The sequence below is a fragment of the Mandrillus leucophaeus genome, unplaced genomic scaffold, assembly GCF_000951045.1.
Source record: "Mandrillus leucophaeus isolate KB7577 unplaced genomic scaffold, Mleu.le_1.0 Scaffold708, whole genome shotgun sequence".
Classification (NCBI taxonomy): Eukaryota; Metazoa; Chordata; class Mammalia; order Primates; family Cercopithecidae; genus Mandrillus; species Mandrillus leucophaeus.
The window spans coordinates 1,568,581-1,580,481 of record NW_012107675.1 but is presented as its reverse complement, the minus strand read 5'-3'; the positions used below and the strand labels follow the sequence as shown (position 1 = coordinate 1,580,481).

Sequence of the window (11,901 nt, the reverse complement as noted above, 5' to 3'; positions counted from 1 at the left end):
TGTGTGTATGTATATATACACATATACAGTTAATGCAGTTCTAATCAAAATCCTTCCAAAAATGTATAGCTAATTATAAGTTTTATATGCATATTCAAAGAGCTCTTACCACTTCTATTTTACATAGGAAAGGAAGCTCTACCCAGGGAAATTGGGCAAGAAAAGCAAGTAAGAGGCATGCAAATTGGAATGGAAGAAGTAAAACTGTCTCTATTTGCAGATGTAATCTTATCTATAGAAAATCCTAAGGAATCCACACAAAAATAATTATAGCTAATAAACAGTTTCAGCAAGGTTGCAGGATACAAGATCAATATAGAAAATGAATTGCATTTCTATACACAAGCAATGACTAATTCATAAATGAAATTAACAGTTTCATTTATAGTAGTATCAAAAAGATAAACCAGTTAGAAATAATTTAACCAAAGAAGTATAAGACATATACAGTAAAAACTTCAAAATATCATTTTGAGAAACCAAGATGTAAGTCAGTGGACCAACATCTCACGTTCATGAATTAGAAGACTTAACATTGTTAAGATGGCAGTATCCACAAATTGATCTACACATTTAGCACAATTCCTATCAAAATCATAACTTTTTTTTTCAGGAAGCAATAAGCTGTTCTTAAAATTCAAATGAAAATTCAAAGAATTCAAAATAGCCATACACACACACACATACAAATATTGAAAAAGAAAAATGCTGGAGGGACTAAAACATTCTATTTTCAAAACTTACTACAAAGCTATAGTCATCAAGACAGTGTGGTACTGCCATAAAGATAAATAAAGTTGAGAGTCCAGAAATAAGCTCATACATTTATGGTCAATTGATTTTTTAAAAGGATGCCAAGAAAATTATGTGGCCAAAGAATGGTCTTTTCAACAAGTGACGTTGGAATAACTAGATAGTCACCTGCAAAAAAAAAAAAAAACAAAACAAAACGATGTTGGGCCCCAGCTTCACGCCACACACAAAAATTAACTCAAAATGGCTCAAAGATCTCAATATAAGAGCTAAAACTGTAAGTCTTAGAAGAAAACAGGTATAAATTTGCATAACCATGGATTAGGCAGTGGTTTCTAAGATACGACACCTAAATCACAAGCAACCAAAGGAAAAAAAATATTGATTGGAATTTATCAAAATTTAAAACTTTGTGCTTCAAAGAATACTATCAAGAAAGTGAAAAGATGATCCAAAGAATGCGATGAATTATCTGCAAATCACATACCTGTTATCAGATTAGGTCTAGTGTCCAGAATATATTAAGAACTCTTAAAACTCAATGATAAGAACACAAATAGATCAATTTTTAGGTGGATCTGTGTAATAGTCTATTCTGATGCTACTAATAAAGACATACCCAAGACTAGGTAATTTATAAAGAAAAAGACATTTAATAAACTCACAGTTCCATATGGCTGGTGAGGCCTCACAAACATGGCGGAAGGCCAAGGAGGAGCAAAGGCACATCTTACATGGCAGCAGGCAAGAGAGCATGTGCAGGGGAGCTGCCCTTTATAAAAGCATAAGACCTGATCTTGTGAGACTTACTCTCATGAGAACAGCATGGGAAAACCTGCCCCCATGATTCAGTTACCTCCCACTAGGTCTTTCCCATGACACATGGGGATTATGGGAGCTACAATTGAAAATGAGATTTGGGTGGGGACACAGCCAAACCGTATCAACCTCAATAGATATTTATCCAAAGAAAATATACAAATGACAAATGAATGCATGAAAAGATCTTCAGCATCATTTGTCATTAGGGAAATGCAAGTCAAATCCACAATGTGATACCACTTCACACTTACTAGGATGTATGTCATCAAAAAGATTCACAATAACAAATGTTGGCAAGAATGTGGAGATATTGGAACCCTCATATATTATTGGTCAAAATGTAAAATGATGCACCCTCTTTGGTAAATTCTGATGGTTCCTTAAAAAACTAAACATACAGTTATCACATCACCCAGCTATCCTATGCCTAGGCATATACCCAAGAAAATTGAAAACATGCATTTACCCAAATATTTGTATAACTGTTCATAGTAGCTTTATTCATAATAGCCAAAAAGTAGAAACAACCCAGATGTCCATCAGCTGATGAATGAATAAGCAAAATATACTTTATCCATAAAATGATATGTTATTCAGCCATAATAAGGGATGAAGTACTGATGCATGATACAGCATCAATAACCTTTGACATTACTCTCAGTGAAAGAAGCCAGCTCAAAAGGCCACCTATTGTATGAATCCATTTAAATGAAATACTCAGAATAGGCAAATTTATAGAGACAGAGAGTAGATTAGTGATTGCCAAGAACTGCAAAGAGTGGGAATGGAAAGTGGCTGCTAACAGGCCTGGAGCTTCTTTTGCAGTGATGAGATGCTCTGGAATTCATTAGTGGTGATGGTGATTCACAGCCTTGCGAATAAAGTAAAAATCACCAATGTATTCACTTTAAAGGAGCAAATGTGGTATATGAGTTATATTTAAAGAAAAAGGAAAGAAAGAAATGTAAGCTGAGGAACCAGGAAACTTGGGGTTAGCCTTTAAAGAATTTAAGACTTTTACAGTAATCTAAGTGTTAGGTAAAAAAAAATCTGGATAGCAAAAGGAAAGAAAAGAGTGAATCCCAAGATCTTTTGAAGGAATAATGTGATCCATTTGGTAAGTGACAAGATAAATGGAGAAAAAGAAAAGAATATAGCATGCCTATAATTTTTGGAGACTGAAATAGACTACTAATTATTTAATTATCTTTACTTCTGAGCCTAAGCATAGTATATTTTTAAGTAAGAGGAAGTGTGGAGTAAATAAACATAATCAAATCTGTATATTTAAATTTAAATCTGTATATTTGAAGCTAAATATCTTTATCTTTCATTTTTTGCATACAAAAGAGCAGTTTTTGCCATTATATAAATTGGTATCAATATACCTATTATGTGTTTCATTAAATATTTACCAGCTTCTTTTTTGCATAAGTCCTGCTGTATGAACTAGTATAGAGTATTTAATGTACATTGTGTTTTTTCATGTTTGAAAAAGTATCTAAAAATTATTACACCAATATTAAACCAACAAAAGAAAGCATGTATTAAGCGTATTTCACTTTATAATTTTATTTCAATTATATTACCACTCAATCCAAAAATTATATTTTAATGCTATCATGTAGTAGGATTTTATATTAGTAAAATTTTCATGTTTTGAGCTACACTTTCATTTATCAAATGTGTTCAGTTGGAGAATCGTCCTCGGGAAAGGCTTCAAGGAGCCTTGCACAGCATATTCCTGGCCCTGGTGGCATTGAAGGTGTGAAAGGGGCAGCCTCTGGAGTTGTCGGTGAATTAGCACGAGCCAGGTTGGCACTAGATGAAAGAGGACAGAAACTTGGCGATCTGGAAGAAAGAACTGCGGCCATGTTATCAAGTGCAGAGTCATTTTCTAAACATGCTCATGAGGTACAACTCTCAAACAGATATTTGAACAAAAAGCCCTAGATAAAGCAAGTGTGAATGTTATTTTATTTTTATAGCTATTCTACACACATGAATTTGCATATATTCATTGTACTATGGCAAATTCCTAATTTTTGCCACCAGAGGGAACCATACAGGAATGTATCTCCAATAGCCTTTGGTTTCTTACTATAAGATTATAAATTTTGAAGGAACCTGCCCACCTTCAGGGTTTTGGTAAGAAAGCTAACAGCTTTGCAACTACAACTATTCCTTAAGGAATGCAATACCAATATTAATTTTTATTTATTTTTATTTATTTTTTATTTTTTTTTGAGACAGAGTCTCACACTGTTGCCCAGGCTTGAGCGCAGTGGTGCGATCTCGGCTCACTGCAAACTCCACCTTCTGGGTTCACCTCATTCTCCCTGAGCCTCCCGAGTAGCTGGGACTACAGGCGCCCACCACCACGCCCAGTTAATTTTTTTTATTTTTAGTAGAGATGGGGTTTCACCGTGTTAGCCAGGATAGTCTCCATGTTAGCCTTGGCCTCCCAAAGTGCTGAGATTACAAACGTGAACCACCGCGCCTGTCCCAATGTTAATTTTTCTTAATGCCTCAGAGTCTACTACCACTTTGTCCTAGAGAAAGATATAATTTGCCTCCTTGAGTCTTCCAGGTAGATATAAATAACTAAAATTGACAAACCTTTTTATTTAAATAAATAATACTAAGTCCGCCTTGTGGACCAATTCATATGGAGGAGTAAAGAGGTGCATTTTGTAATGGGGGACCTAGGAAGTCATGATAGAGCTCAGAGACATATGCTGTAAAGTAGGGATCCCCAATTGGTCCCCTTACACCACACTGTGCTCTTAAAAAGCTGAATTTAAAAGTCTTTACAGGAAATTCACATTTTTCTTTTTGACACACAGGCCTGCCTTTCCTTGATGCTTTACACTAGGTTACTTCACACATCTAGTTCCTAGGCGGGCCCTTGAGGACATTTTGAATTTGTCTGAAGAAACAATTTTAAGGTTGTTTTTATATTTGAGCACCCAATTAGTAGTGATAACTCTTTTTTAAATTTTTCAATCAAAAGTCATTTTCTCCTTGCTCAAAAATCCAGAAACCTAGAATGCATGAAGAGGTAACTTGACGTGGAAGATATTTGTCTAGGGCTTCAGAGAGGTTCAGAGATCCTTTATGATTACTTGTACTATACCCACAGGCACCTCACATACAGGCTAGTGATGGTCAATCTAGGTCAGGATTTTTGTTGTCATAACCCTACACCCGATTGTATGATCTCCACAGCATGTAGCACTTCAGTCAATTTTGGAATATATTCACACTCTGAATATTTAGGAAAGAACTTAATCTTACACTGATAGCTTTCCCTTCTACCAATTGGTCTTGAGCTGTATTTCAGAGTCTAAGGAAGACAGTACATTGAGGTAGTTACAATCACAGGTTCTTTAATTAGACTACCTGGGCACAAATTCCATTTTCACCACTGCATTACCTTGGGCAACCCCTAGAAGCTTCAGTGTCATGTATTAAATGGAGAGAAAAACAATGCCTAGCCCAAGAATGGTTGTGACTGAAATCAAGTAGGGAACTTGTGTCATGCAGTGTCTGGCTCAGAGTAGATGCTCAGTAAATTTGAGATGGCAGTAGGAGTAGCATTTTCAACCTTTAATTCCCCAGTTCTTCAAGCATTATTTTTAATTCATAGTACAAAATAAAAATTATCTTACTTTTATATTACTAGCTTAGGTCACCAAATTATGTCACATTTCTAAGCAATCTGAGGAATTCTAGGCTAGTTCTTAATGGATATCGTATTTTTTCCTCTAAACAGAATAGTTCTTACTGCTTTCAGTAAGTTGATTTCAAGTAAGCAATATAGTAGCACTACAGAATATTGCAGAATGACATAATGTTTTGGAAAAATACAGAAATCACTTATAACTTATAAAGGTTATTGTTCTGGCATTTTAAAAACATGTTTTTCTTATTTTTTTTCCCCTTTAGATTATGTTGAAATACAAAGATAAGAAGTGGTACCAGTTCTGACAACCAGAATCCAATAAGTCCAACTTCAGCCAGAAGGAAAAAAGTTTTCCATTTTTATTACATTATTTAAAAAAGTTAACTTTAAAGGGATGTTCGTCACTGAATACTGTTCTTTCCTAGCACAATCATGCACTGTTTTACCTCAGTCATGTGGCTTTAACTGAGGAGTGTTCACACGCACTCGAAATGGAGTATATGATGTGTGCCAGTTATGAGTTGACAATTTGGGAATTAAACAGGTCACACGTGACAGATGAAGAAACCAAGGGGGATTCTGAGGAGACCTGGTGCAGGGACTAATCCTGGATCATTCCTGTATTAAACTTTCATATGCCAAAAGAGTTTGTGCCATTTTATCTGCCGTCAGTGTTTGACCTGTTTGGGGCAGAGGCAATAAGTCAGAAGTCTTGAAGCTGAAATAGTTATATATGTGTCATTGGACTGAATTATAAGCAGCTGTCTTGGACTTTCCCTCTCTTAACACTGACTGGTCATCAGTATCATTAATGAAAAAGAAACAAACTGTTATCATCTCTTTAGACAAATAAGCTGAATGGTGGGCTTTAAATAGTAAAAACATACACATAGTTGACTTGTGTATGAGCTACTCTTGGATTCTTGTTATTATAGACTTGTATTTAGTTCATATTTTGTCAAAAGCAAAACAAGAAGATACATCACTTTTCATTGAAAAGAAAAGTGTAGAGCATGACTGAATTGCTCATCATTCTGGGAGTTTCCATGTAGTGGCTATGCAGTGTGGAAAGTGAGAAAAACCTCCATTGTGGTGAGGAGAATACTTCAATGTCCCTTGTCCTTGTTCTCATTAATTCAGCTAAAGGTGGATTTGACCAAAATAACACTGGTTAAATTTGTAGAAATGTTGAAATTGGCTATGTTTTTAATTTTGCTTGAATTTTTATAAAATGTTTAACCAAATGTACCTTTGCATTCTTTAATTAAAATTGCTTAAAAAAAAAAAAACCTTTCATTATTTCAGTAAAATGCTCAGCTCCCTTTTTAAAATGCCCTTTATTTGCTAACTGTTCCAATACACTCAGGTGATGAGCCAATTAAATCTTAGTGCACATGCTATCGCATGGAAAATTACAAGCATCTGTTGTCAATAATTATCTATATAAGAGTTTAGTCTGATGACCTACAAAATATTTTCTGTATAAATATTCTATAAATCTGTACATATCCTTTCAAGGTTCCAAAAAGCCAAAAAGAAAGGAAAATATGTACACTGTGATAGCTAAATTTTTTCTGTATTGGAATATAATACAATTCGAGACCAGCAATGGACAATGAATGATTGTTTAATAGACTAGCATTATGGACAGGAAAGAAACCACCTAGTAGATCTAGAAGTAAGCAATCTCAGAATACAGACTAATCTAAGATGATTATTGATTGTTGTTAAAGCAACCCAGCAGAAGCGAAATGGAAGCATTAAAATTAATGTTAATGAAATTTAAATATTGTCTTCTATAAAAAATTCCTTTAAATTATTTTGTTTTTTCATTAAGAGATAATCAGAACACAAATTGATAGTAAACAAGATGGTTGTTTTTCTACTCCATATGATCATTAAAGGAATATGTCAGACATCTTTTTCATACAGTCTGTTATGCATATTTTCCTCTACTCTTCATTAATAAAGCTTTTATGTTTACATTTTATAACATGCACTACTAGATACAAAAGTTTACATCAAAGTTTACTTTAAATATCATTTGGTAGGGACTAAATATGTGTGATACAGATAATTGATCAAGCCAAAAGAAATATTTTTTAAATAAGCCCTATTCAAAAGTTTTTGAATTTATAGAAAGTACCAATGAATAACATATTTCTGTTTAGTTAATGTCAGCTGTCTGAACATTCAGCAGCTTATAAATTGCTTAACTTGTGTTATCATCCAATAAACCCATAGTTCCATGATATGTCACAGGAAGTGTTAGGTCCTATTTTAAAGGTACAGTTTTGTGAATGTCATCAATAAAATCAACAGTTATGGATTTGAAGAAGTTGAAAAACATTATGTAGATTAATATACTGATTGGTTCCCTATCTCTGTGGAAGGTCATATTAGCTGCAGTTATTTAATTTGCTGTGTTATTTTGTGTTATATAACACAAATGTATTTGTATATTAACTTCATTTTTACTGTCATTTTTCCTGTTGTATACAAAATGAACTAATCTTGTAATTATTTTCAAATATAAAAGTATATACATTTACCTTACATAGATTTCCAAGATTTTGTAAGAAAATCTTAAGTCAGTGTTTTGAGTTATTTAATTTTTAAATTAATCTACAAATTATGCACAACAAACGGGAGACTCAGTTAGGATTAGAAAGCTTAAAGTATGTTTGAGTGTAGGAAATAAGCTTCTTAGAGTTATACTTGATTCCGTCTGTAGATAAGAGACAGTCTGCAGTAATAACTAACCCAGGGAATTTATTGTAATTTGAGAGGTAACATCTCTATTTTTTTTTTCTTTCTAAATACTAAGAAAGTAATAGTCACCAGCAAGCTACGATTTCAGGAAAACTGACCAAAAAAAAAAATAAAGTCAAAATAGAAAATATCAGAGAAATGAAAGATTTTTATGTGCCCTCTCCATATCCTCATTGTTTTGTTGCATTTGTCCTTGACTGTAAAATCCTTGAAGTATTCATGATTAGTAGTTTGTAAGTAGGAAGTGGTTTTTCTGTATGTACCATATATCCAGTCATTTCAGTTTTCAAACTAAAAACCATATATATTTGCTGAGAAAGTTATTTGAAATCTTATATTCTGACAAATTGTGTACATTACATCCATTTAAAGTTTTGCATCATCTTAACACTTTTGCTTTGCATTTCGATTGTACAAAGTGTTTCCAAAAAAATGGTTATAGATTCGACTGAGCTATTACTAACTTCTCCATTTGATTTTTTATGGATGTGAAAAATGCTGCTACTTGTCTGTGTTATTATGTGTAAGTATATTACAATTTAATTAAGTACAGTAGTTTAAAGAACGAAGCAATTTTTTTTTGGCTTAGAACTTCTTAATTGTAGGTTCCTCTGAAGCTATTTCATGTAGATATGTGAGTGTTTTAAACAAGTCTGAAAGTGTTACATACTTTTAGGTTCAGGGGTGCTGGGGAGACAGCTGAGGAAAGGAAGGATATGTGGAAGACACCACGGAGTTCAAAGTTTTACCCTGAGTTCTATCTTCCATATATGTTCTGCTTAAGGCATTTCTCATGTGACATTAGAAAAGCTATATCCAAAGGTAAATTTTTTGTGGCAAAGGTTTATTTTACACTTTAACTTTTGGGATTTTATTTGTTTCAGCAAAATAAAGAGCACTGAACTTTAAACTTGAATTTTTTCTGCACTTTTTTAGGTAATGAAAACTTTTTATTATCATTTAATCCACATTGCTCAGTTTAAACCAAGTGATACATGTGTATAAAACATACCAAAATCATGAATATGCTGCTAGCTGTACCTTAAATAAACTGATCAGTTTTAAAACCTTTAATAGGGTTTTATATAGATTTAAAAAATAGTAAAATAATCTGCTGTATGTTTCAGTGTTCTTGGTCTTAAATTATTGCAACACTTTCAGATTTGTTTTAAGATCACAGTAACATGTTATATTTATACATACTGCTAGAAAATATACTTTTAGTTTTAAAATGGAATTTTTATAAATGTACTTTAATTTTAAAAATGGTGAACTTGTTAAGTTTAAGTCAAAGTACTTAAAAAGTATGTATATTATCCATACAAAAAGTTATGTTTTACGCTTATAATAAGAAATACTGGTATCTCATATCGAGATACAATTAATTTAAAAAAAATCATACATCATTTAAAAATCTTCACACATGAACAGGAAAGATATCATTTCTGTGCTTTAAAAAACCCTCTATTGAGCATTTTCAAATATTAATTTTATTTTGGGGGAAAATGCCCACAACAATAATTGCAAGATCTCTCTCAATAGCTTCAGCTTGCTGTTGGATGCCTACCTTAACTATTGTTTTAAAATATAGATATATATATATATATATATTTAAAATAGTTTTCCAGGTAATTTCTCCTACCTTTTTTAAAAATAAATTTCCAAAAATGAAAACAGAGTTTATGTATTTTTGTCAATGAAGGTTTTTATTTTGTAGTTTATAGAATTTGTTCCTTATCAGTTTGATACTTGATCAACATTCTTAGACTTTTTAATCTGTATTTACTTTGGGGGATAAAAAAGCACTCCTATATCTTAAATGTCCTTTTTTTTTTTCTTTTCCCTTTTAGGGTATTTGTTCTCTTGGATTGAAATGTATGCCCACAGATTTTTCTTTTCATTTGAAAATGAATGTGAAGATACTGTTTACAGCTTTTGTTAATTGCACTTTTCATCACTCTGATCAATTTCTTGTAAAGTGCTATGGGGATTATTTTTCTTGTGAATATTAATGATTTTACTACTGCCTCCGAAGTTTTAAAAAAGGTTCTGTAGACAGAAAACAGTTGTTGCAATCAAAAATAACCAAAAAGAAAAAAGAAAAAAAGGGGAAACTGGCTTACCTTTCTCAGATGAATTAAATGATTTTAATAACTTCCCAATTACCAGGGTTATAACATTGCTTTCTTCAGTTACTAATACAAATTAATTTTAACAATATAGGCACAATTCATTTACAAATTCAGTACAGTAGTCCAGGGCTACATGTAAGTGGTCTCTTTATTTTATTCTTTGCATCAGGAAAATCATGAATGTCAGTTTTGCCAGTATTTTACAATGAGACTCATCGTTTAAAATCTTATAGTGTATGTCATGTAAATAAACCAGTATTTATTGTAGGTTGTTTGACTCAGGCATTTCAAATGGATATAGGTTAATGGCAATGGAATCCTATTTATTTGGTAGGTTTTTTTTTTAACTTTTGCAATTTGTTTTGTGTTGTCTAAACTTTGCTTCTACTGAAGACATTGTAAGGAGTTGAAAATAGAATCAACATAGCAATAGAAAGCAATGCAAAGAGGGTAAATCATGTTTTAATTTTTTTAACTTTTTTTTTTTTTTTGTAAATAAATAGTACCGTGATACGTTAGGTGTGACCTCTGTTCCACATGATAGTTAGAACCAGAAAAACACTTTTGCTTTCTAGTTATACTATTGGTTCATTGTAAATGCATTACCAAAAGACAATATGAAAAAGAGCAAGATTAAGTTTTTCTAACATTGTCCACTTCAGGGGCAAGCATGCTTGGTATAGAGCTCTAGCTTGTGTATACCTTAAACTGTAACTTGCAGGTGTTTTTCAGTTGCTGCACTTTTTATTTAATCTTGCTCAGTCCCAGTAACTATCTCAAAGGTAATTGCTGGAATATGCATTTTGAAATACGGTTTAAAAAAATCTGTGTATTGTTTCATCTAAAAAGAAAAGCAGTATTGCAAACACTAAAAACGTGTTACACTTTGTAGTTATTTTGCATTCCTGTACTTTACAAACTGTCATCACAGCAAAAAGTTTAAAATTAGGTAATGAAATATTTTTGTAAATAAATACCGTTAAGCTGGTATTTTAAAAAATGTATTATAAATTAATGTTTCTGGAAAATGTTCATATATATGTATATGAATGTCTCTTTATGCTGAAGGGCTCTGATTGGGCAAAATAAAATACTCTAATCTCTCCTGAAACTAAACAAGCCCTTTTTCCTGGAAAATTTGTTCTAATTTTTTCTGAATTATGGAATTAATCTATTAATAACCCAAGAAAATAATTGATAAAAAAATAGATTTCCACATTTACTGAAAGTGAAGCTAATCATATAACTCAGGTAACACCAACTATATTTTTCTTGACTATCTGGAGTTTTTGGTGAAAAACACCTACCCCTGTGTTGGGTGGATGGAGAGTAAAGGAGACAGGGTGAGAGTAAGAAATAGGAATGAAATCTAATTGCATGCTTCTTGGCCTTTAGTGTGTACACGAATCACCTGGGGATCATATTAAAATACAGATTCTGATTCAGTGCATTTGAGGTGGGGCCTGATTTTGCATCTCTAACAAGCTTCAGGCTAATATAGATGCTGCTGGTCTTCGAACATACTTTGGGTAGCAAGGATGTGGATGGTTTCCACAGAGTGTCAGTGTCCAGCTACTTGTACCAAAAATGAGTATCACATTAATGAATCTTGAAAAATGTAAAGAAGACCCAACAGTACTTACCACTGTTTCTATTGTGTTTTAGAATAAAAGATCTGGTAGTTCTCTTATTATACTGAAGGATTATTTGATTTTGAAATATATATTTTTTATTGTG

The 11,901-nt window shown here is 32.5% G+C and overlaps 1 protein-coding gene across 3 annotated transcripts in view; it reads left to right on the top strand.

The window, feature by feature from the left end:
- STXBP5 (syntaxin binding protein 5 (tomosyn)) overlaps positions 1–11,280 on the top strand; it is a 189,958-nt gene extending 178,678 nt beyond the window's left edge. For 2 of the 3 annotated variants that reach the window (XM_011964818.1, XM_011964817.1), the window contains 2 exons: positions 3,269–3,489; positions 5,524–11,280. In XM_011964818.1, the coding sequence (XP_011820208.1) occupies positions 3,269–3,489; positions 5,524–5,565 (263 nt within the window). In that variant the 3' untranslated portion in view covers positions 5,566–11,280. The remainder of the gene's footprint in view (positions 1–3,268; positions 3,490–5,523) is intronic. The other variant, XM_011964819.1, reaches the window with a different exon arrangement.
- The last annotated feature ends 621 nt before the right edge of the window (positions 11,281–11,901 follow it).